At 38.2% G+C, this 15,812-nt stretch overlaps 1 protein-coding gene across 1 annotated transcript in view; it reads right to left on the bottom strand.

Moving 5' to 3' along the window:
• Positions 1–2,929: 2,929 nt before the first annotated feature.
• Positions 2,930–15,812, bottom strand: part of tmem8b (transmembrane protein 8B) — a 132,638-nt gene continuing 119,755 nt past the window's right edge. Inside the window, exons 12-13 of the mRNA XM_079607242.1 lie at positions 14,891–15,007; positions 2,930–4,402 (exon numbers count right to left, since the gene is read on the bottom strand). Coding sequence (XP_079463368.1) covers positions 4,067–4,402; positions 14,891–15,007 — 453 coding nt within the window. The 3' untranslated portion in view covers positions 2,930–4,066. The remainder of the gene's footprint in view (positions 4,403–14,890; positions 15,008–15,812) is intronic.

The following is a 15,812-nucleotide window of genomic DNA, read 5'->3' as shown; positions in this document are numbered from 1 at the left end:
ATCCCAGGATGTCCTTCGGAAAAAGAGTAGGGGTGTAACCCTGGCATCCTGGCCAAATTTGCATCATGGCCTCCTAATCATTGCCATATACACACACACACACACACATATATATATATATATATATATATATATATATATATATATATATATATATATATACACTGATTGGCTTCATCACTGTCTCCTCTCCACCAATAAGCTGGTGTGTGGTGGGCGTTCTGGTGCAATATGGCTGCCGTCGCATCATCCAGGTGGATGCTGCACATTGGTGGTGGTTGAGGAGATTCCTCCCCTTCCATAATGTAATACAGTATCTAGAAAAGCGTTATATAAATGAAACAAATTATTATATTATTATTCCATTTTTGTTTCAGACTCTGTCGTTAAAGCTGAAGTGTGTACTTTTTGATATTAAAATGCTTTTTCCTAGACCAGCTTGTTCTGCAGAGACAACTGTAAGACATTCATAAGTTGATCCCTGCCAAACAAGTTTAAATGCTGACATTGTGCTGCTTTTAAACTCTTTCTTTGAGCATCCAAAACTGCCCAACAACAGCAACGTTGGCTCAACAAATGGCATGAGATTGGGGCGTGATCATCAGATTATTTAACCAATAGAAGACAAGGAGTGTTTTAAGGAAACAGATTAGAAAACAGTCATTATTTTTGCAATTAGCTACATTTGACGACAGTAGGGGAAATACAGACATTATATTTAAATGTCTTCTTTAATACTGAAATAATGCAGGAACGCACAAACTATGACAGAAACCGCATGTTTTGATGATTTGTCCATTCATACTATACAGTACAATGCACTGATGCCACAGAGCAAGAGTAACAACGTTTGTCTATTAAAATGTAAATTATGAATAAAAAGATGTGATTTAATGAAACATTGAACATTGTATGCATTTCAATGGTGAACTGTTTAAAAGTCTTTGTTCCTAAAGCATAATGCTTCCTTCCAGTTTTTCCGTAGTGTTAGTCACGTTTCCGGCTCAACCACTATACTTCATGTTTTAGAGTGGGTGTCAGGCTTAAGTGTTGCTCATTCTTTGGACTTGTATAATTCATGTGCTGTCACTCTGCTCTCAGGGCTGCAAACACATGCATATCTTAATTAAAACATGTTACGCCGCTCCTCCCATTTGTGACGCTGTGCCCAGGCTTCTGTCAGTTTAGACTCCTGCTGAGCCACTTCCTTTGCAATACAGACACCCAGACATTTACTGAAAGCACATGGATTAGATAAGGATTTTAATACCATGTCCTAATTACACTGCAAACTGAGGCACAGTTAAAGGACATTTTCTGAATTGAAAATGATTTTAAATGAGTGAAATAAATGGCTTTCATTAGCTTAGAAGCCTACCTCGTTTACTCGTCATCTGACCGCAGCCAATCTCACCGTGTCCCTAATCTCAGCGTGACATCTCTCATCCATTACCATTTTGACAAGGAAAATTGCAAAAGATTGCTCCGACACATGACAGAGCCTTAGAGAATGTGTTGTGTGAGGAGAAATTAGCATGAATGCCCATTGGCAAAAAGCTGCATATCAAACACAAAAAGCTGGATCACAGAAAATCTGCTTGATTTGTGTGGACGTGGGAATTAAGAATTAAGATTCTTTATATGTTGATTAGTATCATAAAATCACTTAATTCACTTTGTAAAAGTTTGGGGTCAGTAAGATTTAATGAATGTTTATTCAGCAAGAGCAGTTGATTAAATTGAATAAATTTAATTGATCAAAAGTGACAACAAAGACTTTCCATTGTTTTTAACAAATTAAAATAAACGCTGTTCTTTTGAACTTTCTATTTATCAAAGAATCCTGATAAAAATGTATTATAGCTTCCACAAAAATATTAAAGAGGCTATATGCGTTTTTCTGAAATTTAAACTCGCGACTGACACCTGTGGCCAAAAAACAGAACTGCTCTTCCTTTCTGCTCACTCGTACGTGCACACTTCACAAGTCATCTGCTGCAAGGAGGTCAGGTCAACATTATGTTTACAGAGGTAAGAACAGTCAAATACATATATTGTTTGAGATAAGTGTTCTGAGTGATCTGAAACGTTTAACATGAACGCGCTTGACGTCACATCCGCAGACAGCGCGGGAAAAATCCGACCCGACAGAAAATAGGAAAAATAGGATACAGGCTTATAGGTGCACCCACTGTGAGCAGACAAGGTGTCAGTATGCTCATCAGGAGATGTTTGAGTCATAAATGGTAAAATAAAAAGGCTATTGTTTTGTTTATTTTGGGGAAAAAGTTCCATATAGCCCCTTTAAGTATCACAACAAATTCAGCTTTGCCATCACTGTAATATTTCATTTTAAAATATATTAAAATGGATAACATTTATTTTCATTTGTAATAATTTTTCACAATATCGCTTTTTTTCTTTCTTACGGTATTTTTGATCAAATAGCCTAAATGCTGTCTTGGTGAGAATAAGTGTCGTCTTTGAAAAAAAATCGTACTAAACCCAAACTTTTGAATTGGTAGTGTATGTGGCCAAAACATTCACAGGTGGCACAATTGGGACAGTTTGCAGCATTGTTCAGTAAGGCTGGAATTGTGACATTTTTACTTGTAAATCAAGATAAAATAATGAAATGAATTACTGGTAATAACAATATGGCATTATGTAGTAAAGATCATAATGTTCAACACTGTTTCAATGCAATTATAACAAGGATTTTATATCAGCAGTCAATGGATGTATAACTAAAAGTGTTTTCTTTTGTTTAACAAGTTGTAGAAATGTTCAGCCTGGAGTACGATGATAATTATTTGTTAACAAGTAGCAGGACACATGATGATTCTTCCCAAGTCAAAGGCAGTTATGGTAGGACATATTGTGTCATTGTGTGATCTCAAGACAGAAAAACAGTCCTGAAGCTGAAACTGAAATTGATGTGTGATATGAGAGCACTTTATGAGAACTAGTGCAGTGATTACATTGATGCAGATGGGCATATCCTACAGCCCAAAGGAAACTGTCCTCATAAGCATCATCATACTGTAGTAACTGACATAGAGGATGATGTCATAATATTAAGTTGGGAATAAACGATTTATTTAAAAAAAGGGGGTTTTGAATCCCAGAGGCCTCTGCTTGTGGTTTCTCATCTCCCCAGTATACTTAGGTATGATGATGACAATCTATGCACATCCATTAGACATCAAAATATGGTGTCATTTCCAAGAAGTAACACATTACTCTTTCACAGGGCTACATATGAATCCGGTTTGATACCGAAAAAATAAAAGGTTTATTTGTTTTATCAGTTGCTTTTGCTTGAAAATGTCTCCCTTTGATCCTCACTATACAACCGGAAATATGAGGTTATTTATTTGAGGTTTCGTATTAAAACCTGGTCTTGGCAATGGATACTTTTCTAAACCCTCTATAAATCGACAATCAATTATGCTGCAATGGCAATACAATGCAATCCAAAGTACAATCAGACATTCCACTGAAAACAACTATACTATACATGTACATGTATACATTGTGACTGGATCATAACTATACTTATATATTTAAAAAAATGTACAGTATCACATTTTTGTGTCTCAGTGCAAAAGATGTTTAGAAAGAAAACTAAAAAAGCAGTGCTCTTAATACATCCACAAAATGTTCTTCCTTTGCATCCTCTAAACACAACAAACATTTGGTCATTTGAGTGCCAGAAAACAACGGATAAATTACATGACACATTTTTATTTTATTTTACAGTCACTGTCAAGTAGCAGCAGCAAAATCAGCTCAGTAGTTTTAAATAATGCACTAATAACAGTGCATCGCTGTACTGACACAAACCATTCCCAGATACTAACAATGCAAACGATATTAACGGTAATAGTAATCCAAATAACGATGACAAAAACGTGTACATATATGCGCGTTTCTGTGTTTCGGTCAAAAGTTATTTACAGTGCATCAGTAAGTTCTCTGGCTTTGTTTTCCGTGTTTTTATATTCCAAAGGAAGGAGAGGAAAGGCAAATAAAAGTCCACGTCGCTAAACTCCATCAAACGTCATCAGCTGGTGCATATGCTGTTGATGGTGATGATCGCTGGGTCCACCAGTCCCATCTCCTCGTGCTCGTTCACACAGAGCTGGTAGCCGCAGCCTCGCCGCCGCTTCAGGGGAGTGACTTTCACGTCTGGTTTGGCACGTGGCGGCAGGAGGAAGCCGACGCTCCCGGCGATGAGCATGTGCCAGATGCTGTGGATGTAGAAGTAATTCTCCTCCGTCTCCACGAAGGCGTATAAGGCCACCGCTGATGTGGCAATGGTGGTGCCGGGGAACAGGAAGAAGACCCAGCGCTTCCAGGTCGGCGGGTAACAGCGGCGCCGGCGGATGGTGCGCACAGTCTGAAGAACACAAAGCAGGAGACACATTTCATCATGAATAAATCAGTGTGGTCTATGAGAAAGACACATGAATTAATAAGGCACACGGGCCAACAAGGCCCTCAACTTGATGGTGTTCTCCAATTGTGGTCGTCTCAAAGACTTCACTTAACCATTTAAGTACAGCAAACAAGTATTATAACCTAGATTATGTGTCAAATTATTATTCTGGGTCAGTCAATGAACATAATTGTCGAAGCCCATTTCAGTCACTGCTTTGGTAAATCATAATTATGACAAACAAGTGTAAATTATCAGCTAAAACCTCATAAGTATAAGCTAAAAAGGCGAAAATATGACATAAAAACTTGAAATTATGAGAAGAATGTCAATTATTTTGTCATAGCTGGTTTATCTCAATTTCAACTTTTGAATTTATAATTGTGTCTTTTTATTTAAAAATGATTGAAACTGAAAGATACTAAAGTCAGAATTATGAGATAGCCTACTATGAAATAATTTGACCTTTTATTTTGAGAAACTAAGTGAAAGATAAGAGAAAAAGTCTTGACTTGACGATTAGGACTATCTCATAATTATAACTTTTCGATGTCGTAATTATAATTTACCAAAGCATTTTATCCATGTGGCAGAAACAGGCTCCCAGTTAGGTAACTTGATTTAACTCAGTGTAATAATTGTAAAAGCTTGTATTTCAACAAATGCGTTTAATTTCACACTGTTAGTATTCACCATGAATCCTGACCTATTGTATAATTTGTATGTAATAATTCAAACACAGTTGCAACCGAACTTGACAGCCAATATGAATTTTCATTGTATGGGAAACCAAAACAAAAAACGACTGGAGTGGAGTGACCAAAATAAGACATACAGTACAGTATGACTGTTTTCACAGCATTTAAAACACCATTTTTACTTACGCAATTGTGCAACACAATTAGACATAGATAAACTAGACATATTTTTGTTGTGGAAGTATTCAAAATACAAAAAAATCTGTGCTGGGCCTGGCACCTGTCCAATCAGATTTAATGCCCATGATGCTTCTTTCAGACCAATACAGATCTGATGTCCTCGAGCCACTGCTATTAGAGTTGGATCCAAACGCACACACTTAAAGTTGGACATACAATTTACAGACTTCATCGAAATTCAATTCTCCAGCCTGTAGGGGTCCTGATATTTATGAACACCGTAAAGCAGGCTGTCCTCCCACACTCTGCACCACACACTCTTCACACCGCTCATGCTCCTGCTAATGCAATTACATGGTTTTAATCTATCAGCTGCGCACAGAGAAACAGCTCGACAGATGTGTACAACATATGTAAACTCTACAGCTAGAACTGAAGAGGCACCTTTGCCCAGTTGGCACCAGGCAGCATCTATATGTGTCCATCACATTCACCACTTGCTCTACCATCTATAGTTGTTCTCCAAATCTTTATTAACCCTCCTCCTGACAGTGCAGAAAGAAATGAGAGAAGGGAGAACTTTTCTCCCTGTCTGTCATGACATTTCAGTTATAATGTTCCACTAGTTGACAACATGAGTAGAACTTTGCCACAGGTTACCATTGTATAGCCATGGTATGAATGTTAACTGCCCTGTGAAGCTATGGGAATATACAATGTGAGCGCTAGCACACACTCAAAGCTGTGGTTTAATATCCTATGACAGTAAGCAAGTTACAGGATTGAAAGCAAGGGTCTGAAATGAACGTCACACTTTAAATCTCACGATTCTACATTGTTCCGGCTGTCAAGCATGTGCAGTAGCCAATCAAACACACACAGGTGACTGATGACAACTCTATTTCACATTTGTGCTGCTGCATATACTATATGAAGGTGCAGGACCGCAGAGACATTGCAATTCTCATATTCCCTCTGATTACCGATTCAACTCCAGCATTTGTTGGCTTCCTGTGCAATTTCAAAACTGAAGTTCTGCAAGTTTGTGAAACTTTTTAACGGCTGAGGAATTTCATTTCTTGTCCTCTGTCAAATTACAGTCACATACTTCAAAATATCCTTATCTAAAAAAAAAAAATGCACCGGAAAGGCTTCAAAGCCATTATATTTATTTAGTCCTTTCCAAACAATGGAAAGAACTCTCACTGAATCTTTTCTCACGCCGATTAGTTTATTGAAAGAACTGCACAAGCAGCCTTGACGGTTATTATACAAGCATTTCTCTGTCAAAAGTGCATTTTATGGATTTTTTTCTGATGTGATTCAACCACTGTTTATGCCAAGAGCTTTTCATTTGACTAAAGTAGTGTCTTTAAAGACATTGAATAGGTAGAAACATTCCTCAGATTCTCTGTTATTTTGCTACAACTTACCTGTGTTTTACTCTAAATTAGAATCTAATTTATTCACCAGAATAAAGTCATATACATACACTTAAATAAAAATAATTACTACTACTACTATGTGGCGAACAGGACGAGGTCGAGGGACGTGAGAGAACGGCGCGAGGCCGGTGGCGTGATTAATGATGAACGACACCTGTGAGACGCACCGGTCTCGTATCTCTCACGGAGGAGCGGAAGCATAAAGGAGGAGCGACGACTGTGAAGATCGAGAGAGGAACAGGCCTGATCTTATATTGTGTTTTGTTTCTGTTTTATGTGGCCAGCAGTCGTCCGCGAGGGGCTGCTGGCTTATACTTTCATTTTTGTAGTGGTTTATTTATTTATTAAAATATTTGAATGTTCGCCGGTTCCCGCCTCCTTCTTCCCATAACATCTAACCTTGTTACATACTACTACTACTATTACATTAAGGGTCAGTGCAGGTAGAAATAGTTCCTAATTTACATGCTTAAAGTCCCGTGAACCGGAAGTTGCAAACGCCTTTTCTCCAGTGTTGTGACGTATTTCCGAGTGAAATACACGGAATATTGAACAGAGGGCAGGGTTTTACTTTAGCGCTCCTCCTCTCCATCTCTCGCTCATAGCAGACTAACGGTCTGAGGGAAGCGGTTAAGCGTTTTCAACCCAAGCCGTCAAAATGATGTCATCAGAAAAGAAACGCCATTCCAGACCGGAAGCAACTTTTCAGGTTTTGATTCAACTTTACCACGGCAAACTATTTTCTTCTGTGTATTAACTTGCACGGATTAATTGTTCACCACAAGGTAATATGCACTAACAAAGTAACTAGTGTCAATTTGAATTTCATATCGACTTTTGGGCCTTTTCCTGACCCTTAAATATTACTTTCTTTGGTGTAACCTAATGTAGTCATGTTGATTCAGTCATATTAAATAATATTTTGACCTAATAAAAAAATAGCAGCTAGTTTTAAAGGTACACTGTGTTGTTTTTTAAGTATTTTATTAGCTAAAATCAATGTCTTTATTCATAAATATGTCCTCAATGGTACAATTACCTCTACCAATGATCTGACTTATCCTCGTACTTGAAGAATTTCTTATGTTTATTTACATGGGACGTGTATGTCTGAATGTCGTGGGCGTGTGTGAAAAATCGAGTGATATACAATCCTTTATGCACATGAAAAACACTAAGGCGTTACCGGGTGACCGATAAATCTAAAAAGCTATTTCATGTGCCAAGGATATAAAACACTTGAGCTTGCGACGAACGGTTTAGTAGTTATGAGCCATTACGTACTTTTGATCGCTGTAGCGCCACCATCAGGCCGATTGGCGCGAGCCTTGGTGAGCCATCCCTCAAAGTTTCAACTCTCTAGGACTTCTGGTTTGGTCTGCCCGATCACTTTTAAAGGAAAAATACTGATCCATGTAAATTCTAACAATTACAATAGGGTTTCGGCACTTCGCGCTTGAACCCCCTTATTATAAAAACAGTCCATTTAGATATGAACACATTTTTAGGTTAGATGGCAAAACATTTTTTTGTTTACAGTGTATTTAAATATCAGTATCATTGTGAGCTTATAATGAGTCCCACAGCATAAACCATTATGAGAAAGAATCATTCTGCCCTCTGTCAACATTTCTCCACTCATTAATCTTCAGGCACGTAACAGGTGCAGGTTGCAAAAGGAGAGAAAGGAAAATGTGACATTTAACCGATTGGCCTAATCTGTACCAACCCAACCTAAACTATACCCACACGATGGCAAAACACAGCTTCATATTGGTGTAGATCACAGCAAACCCCAGATGTCCACATCTTCATGACGCATACTGTTTATAAATGAGGATTGTTTTAAACATGTTCGTGACTCCCATATGTTCCCTTTGACTTTCATTGAAATTAAACCTAATTTATTTCACATTATAAGGGGGCTGTTTTGACAGAAGGGTTGGAATCCAACACCCACGGTTCTGACCACATCCTCAAACACTACAGGCTTCTCCTGAGATGAATCACACTTATTAAACCATCTCTAAGAGATATGCACTAATATATTACAAAGAATTCATCAGCCAAGCAGGATATGCCTTCAGATATTGATTGGATGACGCATGAATCAATGGTGCCTGGACAGAAGCGGAAACATATGTGCTTCACACCTCAAATCTAGTTAGCATGGTCTTGGAACATTGTCTTGAGAGAAATGCTATAATTTATAAGAGCGAAATGTATTAGCTCACAAGCTGCACAACAAAATTGTTTGGTTTTAAGTAGTTATTTATCATTCTGTCTTTGAGATGTTGAATCATATATGAAGCTCAGTGAATGTATTCACATCACAATAGAAGTTTGTTAACTAGCAACTGGTTAACATGGCTCAGTTGGCCCCTGCTGGTAGGCGCTGTAATTACACCATCTGGCCACAAAGAGCATCTTTCTCCATTGATGCCATTACAAATATGCATGTATTCTGATGAATTACAATTTATACAAGAAACAAATCATTACTGTTTTATTGTTAAATATAACATTACATTTATCTGGGAGGCCCGTGCACAAAGTATCAAGTGACATAAAAATAAAAATGTTTGTAAACCGAGAGAAAATTCTCTGTTTCCAAAAAATCCATTTGTATGCCACTTGATACTTTGTGCACGGGCCTCCCAGATAAATTCCTTCAATCAGTGGGGCAAATCATAAACACTTCCTATTAATTTTTTTGAAATTGGTCAGCTTTGCTGCATCAGGGCCTAATTGCTCTAAGGCTATGTCTTGATGCTCAATTCTGATTTATTGCTCAGATAGATCCTATTTTTGTTGTTGTTGTTGTTGTTGTTGTTTGGCTCTTCACATTAACTTTTAAATATAGCCATTATCAAATTCGAGTGTGAACTAGTTACTGTTCTGAACATTAAAATGAACAAAGACGGCATGCAGCATGCTGTCATATAGAAGTAAACAGGTAGGTTATTGAAGTCAGCAGTTACACGTTCATTTATAAGGTTGTGTGCCACGGAAGCCAGTGAATTTGTGCGCAGGCAATAAGGAAGATGCAGACGAGGAGGAGAAAGAGAGCAAAGTTTTTCTTGTACAGCTTTTCCTTAAGCTTTGCTTGTATAGAGCAGTCACCGCAATACTTATGAGTATAACAGCTCACAGTCCCTCCAACTGACTAACTTCCCTGCTGTCTTCCATATTCAAAGAACTACCGCCGGTATGTCAAATCTTTGGAGTGATGTCCATCAGTCCAGTATTGTGACAAATGTTGATCTACAGTGATATAAAAGTAGCAAGAATTCTGATGACTGTTCAGACTGAGGTTGCATTGCAAACATGATCTGACCTGCATCGGATTTAGGACCATGCAACATGACATTAGTCTAAAAGTACATTGAGTGTATTCTTATAATGGCTGAAGACTTTAGATATACCGAGAAGGCCCACTCATATTACTATGAATGGAAGAAACTTCAATGCGCATTATGGCGGAATAAGTTCCGCCTTCTAAATAAAAGAGCCAATCACCAAATGGTAAAGTGATCACATCACTGCAGCTGCCTTTACAAGTCCCGGTTATTGCAGAAACTGTCAATGTCATTTACATTTATTAATTTAGCAGACGCTTCATCCAAAGCGACTTACAAATGAGGAGAACAATAGAAGTAATCAGACCAACAAGAGGGCAACAGTAAGTGCTGTAACAAGTCTCAGTTAGTCTAGCACATTACCCATAGCAAGGTTTTTTATTTTGTAAATCAGAAAAAAAAAATTTAATAGAAAAGGTGAGTGCTAGTATTTATTGATCAGATGCTGACGAAAAAAGATGTGTCTTTAGACATGTTTTGAAAATGGCTAAAGACTCAGCTTCTCGAACTGAGATAGGCAGGTCATTCCACCAGCTGGGAATGGTTTAGGAAAAGGCCCGTGAGAGGGATTTCGTGCTTCTTTGGGATGGCAGTCGTTCACTTGCAGACCGCAAGCTTCTGGAGGGAGCATAAGTCTGAATTGGCGAAGTCATGAGACGCATTGGCTGGTATAAGGTTTTTTAAAGGGATGGTTCGGAGTAATTTCAACCTAGGTTCCTTTGCACCATGACCTCGAGACAAACACCCCACCAGAAGCTTTTTTGGTTTCACTTTATTTGGCTGGTCCCTTTAACACATTCTGTTGTCTATAAGTAACATTAAGCCTTCATGTCTACTAACTATCATTAGAGTGTTACTAGAGCATTAGTAGACTGGTAGGGTTAGGGTTAGAATAAGTTGGCATGTGGTTGCAAAGTTACTTCTAGTCAGTAGAGTGTCTGTTGGAGGAGCATCACAATAAAGAGTTTGCAGATATTAAGCAGACAGTCTACTAATACTCTAATGAGAGTTAGTTAACATGTATTTGAACAGTTACTTACTGTATAGTTAACATAATGTTCAAAAGGGACCATCAAAATAAAGTGTTACTGATTTTTTTCCCTTGGTCGAACATTATTAAAGTTAGAGCTTATTTAGAGATATCCACCGAATGGCTTAGTGCAGGCACTAATGGATCCGAAGGTTGTATCTCATAAATTACCCCACTAATAATGCCCGGAATGGTACCAAACTTCTACAGGTTCTATACTCATAAAACGAGGCATTGGAAAGTTTGTAAGTACATCAGGAGTTTATTTAAATAACACTTTCCGGGTGGCTTATGCTACCGCTAATCCGAACGTCGAGGTCACTTCCGTGATTTGGGGAAAGGCCGTAAAATTATTGCGCGATCACCCGGTGTTGCTGAAAAGGTTTTTGGTATATCCAAATAAAAAAAGAAAAAAATTTCCGAAGTGTTGACAACTTAGTGTTAACTAATAATTGTTGCAAACTGGTACTACCAACAAAATATTAGTGCATTCCTGGAATTGGCCGTCGTTACACTACATCCTTATGCATCGCTTTCTGCCAGGACTTTTACGGCTTTTCCCAAATCCCGGAAGTGACCTTGACGTCTGGGTTAGCGGTAGCATAAGCCATCAGGCAAGTGTTATTTAAATAAACTCCTGATACTAACAAACTTTCCAATGCCTCGTTTTAGTACAGAACCTAGTTGTACTATTGTAGAAGTTTGGTACCATTCCGGGCATCATTAGTGGGGTAATGGAAACAATGTTTACAAGACATGATAGATTTTGTTTCTGATTTTAAATTTGTGGCAAGCAGTTTTTGAGATTTCAGCATACCCCCATTCAAGTAGGCTTGGTCTTGGATGCCCAAACTGGCTGTGTTGCAAATATGTCCACTGAGTGAGTGAACAGACTTTCCTTGAAAGAGACTTTGTAATGGCTTAGTGAGAATGTTGACCTCCGATAAACTGCTGTGCCATAATCTAGACTAGAGCAGGCCATTTTAGCAAAACATCCCAAATATGTTCAAGAACCAAAACAATTCTGAATTGAAACACCAGTCAAAATCCCTAACTGCTATGAAGGACTGATCAGGCACAACACAAACATTTATACACAAATAAATCACATTGAGAATTCCAAAGGGTTCACATCCTTCCTCTCAAAACACTATGTTTTAAACATCATGTGCCTTTATTTGGTTTGTAGGTGCTGCTCAAGCATTATTCTACAATAAAAAATAAAATGTGTATTCCTCTAGCATGTGTGATTTGATTTTAAGTGTTAGAATTGAAACTGAGGTTGTTATTGGACATAAGGAATGAAACTCAAACTTCAGCCAATGCAGTTAATGTAAGGGTGAGAGAAAAGGTATCTCTCTCTCTCTCTCTCTCTCTCTCTCTCTCTCTCTCTCTCTCTCTCTCTCTCTCTCTCTCTTTTTTCATCTCAGAGATTTTCTTTTTGATCTCAAAGATTTTATTATATTTAATTTATTATTATTTATTATTAAAAATATAATTTATTTATTTATCTTAAATTTTTGTTTTTAATAATGAATAACTGATGAACAGTAAGCAAATAGTACCCCCCCCCCCCCCCCCCCCCCCCCCTTAAAGGCTTAAACCCCTTCACTAAAGTATTTTTGAATAACTAAAAAAAATATATATATATATTTTGTCATCTACTTTGGTCATCTAATTTATGCTTATCTGTGTATATTCAGAATGCAGAGCCCAAAAACAAGAGGATCACAGAAGATCATGATAAACTGCATTGTAAAAAATGATGTGGATGTAGCATGTCACAAGCTTGATAAATTATATATTTTTTCTCACAAAATTGATGTGAGAATCACACAGTGGGACACTTTGTACTGTGTTTGCGTAGGCTCGGGGAGCATTGAAATGGAGGTGTCAACTGACATGTTTTAACTACAAAGAGCCAGTATGTGCCATGGAGATGATAGACGTGTGTATTTGATTGTTAATGTCACATTCAATGAATTTTTGACAGAATTAGAGTAATCTGTACACTGGTCTTTCAATCTGACACTCAGAAATGCAAGCACATTTCAGCCTACAGTATTCATGTATTCCTAGTACGTAGTGCTTGATGTTTAAAGTGTTTGCAGTGTTCTATAAATAATAAAGTTATTTAGTAAATAAGATTGACTGAATGTTTAACACCATTTTTTGCAAATTCTAGTTATTCATGACATAAAAAATTTTTTTATGGTTAAGTTCTGCAAATTACTAATGTTTTAGTTGCATAACTTGCATCAAAACACAGGTATAGAGTGTAGTAAGCAACGATGTAGGCTACCTCAAAACCAAAATTACAACATCTAAATGTCTATCCCAATGTGTTTTTCCCTCATGCTCTATTAGAAGCTTTATTAGTGCCTTCAGATGTGAGTTCAGAGTCAAAGGATGAAGACCTGACCTCTGCTAGTCATAGTTTTGTTGAACATTTGCTATTCTCTCTCATTATTTCTCTCTCACACAATATATCTTTTGTAGCAGCAGAAGAAGTTCACTGGCTCCTCTTCTCTCTGCATGTACAGTATATCCACCAGCACATTTGACTCAAGGGAGGACATGCTTCTCTCACTCAACTGTAATTTGCCAGAGGCTCTGGCAAAGACTTTTCCTTGTCCAACACCCATTTTTTTTTATCTTCTCACTTCAGAAAAACAGTGTGGTCGCTAGAGGAATTAGCATAAAGTACAGTACAAGCTGCCTGGTAATGGAACAGCGAGTGCGTCTCTAATACTGACAGAACAGAGACACTTTTAATGCCACACCATGCTAATGCACAGATAAATACAGCCCTAGGGAGCTCGAAATGCCTTCATAAATTATAGATATTGAAAAGGTGCTTCTTGTCACTCAACATTCAAAGAAAAAACTAGCGTTGGCATTTAACTGTCGGATCCGTTATACTGAAAGAACATGGTTATTTTAGGACACACAGGCATGTTGCCTTTTAATATGATGTATTTACTACAGTACATTTACAAATAAATATATTTTATCCATTTACAAAGCTGAAAAGCTTTGTTTTCCCTGTTGAAAAAAATTAAAACTTTTGAAACCGACTGGTTTGCTTTTAAGCTAGTTGGGCTTGATGAACAACTGGTAAATTAGCAAAACACCTGCTTGGCCAAGCTGGGACACCAACTAGACCAGCTGAAAACAAGCGAAACCAGCTGGGAGAGGGAGACAAACTGGGAGTCCAGCTATACCAGCTTGATCAGCCTGGAAAACCAACTAGACCAGCTGAACTCAAGCTTAAACTAGCTAAGACCTGCTTAAACCAGCTGGGAGACAAACTGGTAGTCCAGCTAAACCAGCTAAATACCTGCTTGGCCAAACTGGGAGACAAACTAAACCACCTGAAAACAAGCGTAAACCAGCTGAGAGACAAACTGTCAGTCCAACTGGGAGAGAAATACCTGCTTGGGCAGGCTGGGAGACTAGCTGACCTGCTTAAACCAGCTAAAACCTAAAACTTAAACCAGACACCACCCTGTGCTGGTTTCAGCAGATTTTTTAGAAGACAAACATTTTCAAACTATTTTATCATCCATGACAAACAACAAGGCCTTTATCTTGCAAACAACTCCAACATCTGTTAATGTTTATGCTCCGAGTCAGGTCTAGTATAACTGACATGCTTTTTTTATTAATGTATTACACATAAGAAGCTTTACAGTCCTAAACACACGAAATCTATGCATGTGCACAATACTACTTACCCAGGCGATGGCCATGATGCCTAAAGCGAAAAGGCTGGGCCCCAGCAGGTTCCACAGACCATGACGGTCCAGCTGTAAGGCCATGGACAGAGCCATCGCCCCCAGCAAGTACAGCACCTGGTAGGAGAGCGCCAAAGAGGGAGAACATTAGTTCAAACATCAACAACTCATCATGCCTAGAGGCGATAGTGAATCCCCAGTCCAATTAGGGCCATCTTGCATTGGCCACCCTCTGTCAGGCAGACTGTAAGTAAAGAGAGGTGCTGCTAAAAATGTCCTTCTCGTACTCTTTCCTTCCTCCGTGAAGTTCAGAACTGTTGTGACAAGTGTGATTTGATTAGTGTCTGCAAACTTCAGCACTCAGCAAAACACATTCACAGGCGAGCACACGCAATCACCTAACATATATAGAAACGTTCTCCCTGGAGGGGAGCTATTTTTTCTTATTCTTTCCATTAGATGCTTCCTTCACAAGCAGAAGCTCTCTCACTTCATATCTCTGGTTCTAAACAACTCAAACACACAGTCTTTCTCCCTGTGCTCTCTTTCCTTAATCTTTACTCTTTCCCTCAGCAGCTGAAGTCTGAACTAAAGAGAAAGTGAACCTGAAAATGTCCACCTATATTTACTCTGCTCCACAGCGAAATGTCACCATCATTATGACAGCACATGACAGACTGCTGACATTCGTATATTTACACTCTGTGTAAGCTGTTTACTGAGGTGGACGAAATTTCTGCTCTCTTGCACATCTTGGAAAGCTCTTTTCTTGGCAATAAAGTCCATGAAAAACTACTGGCCTCTGTGAATCACACAAAACGAATTTATAGAAATTGATGACACAAGAAATAACCAGCATTTCTGGGCCCCAGGGCCTTCATATGTAAGTTTAACCATCAGATTGTGGTTATTATATACAGTG

The sequence above is a fragment of the Phoxinus phoxinus genome (assembly GCF_949152265.1).
Source record: "Phoxinus phoxinus genome assembly, chromosome: 3".
In the NCBI taxonomy this organism is placed as follows: Eukaryota; Metazoa; Chordata; class Actinopteri; order Cypriniformes; family Leuciscidae; genus Phoxinus; species Phoxinus phoxinus.
The sequence above is the reverse complement of the archived record's forward strand: the minus strand, read 5'-3'. Positions and strand labels throughout refer to the sequence as shown.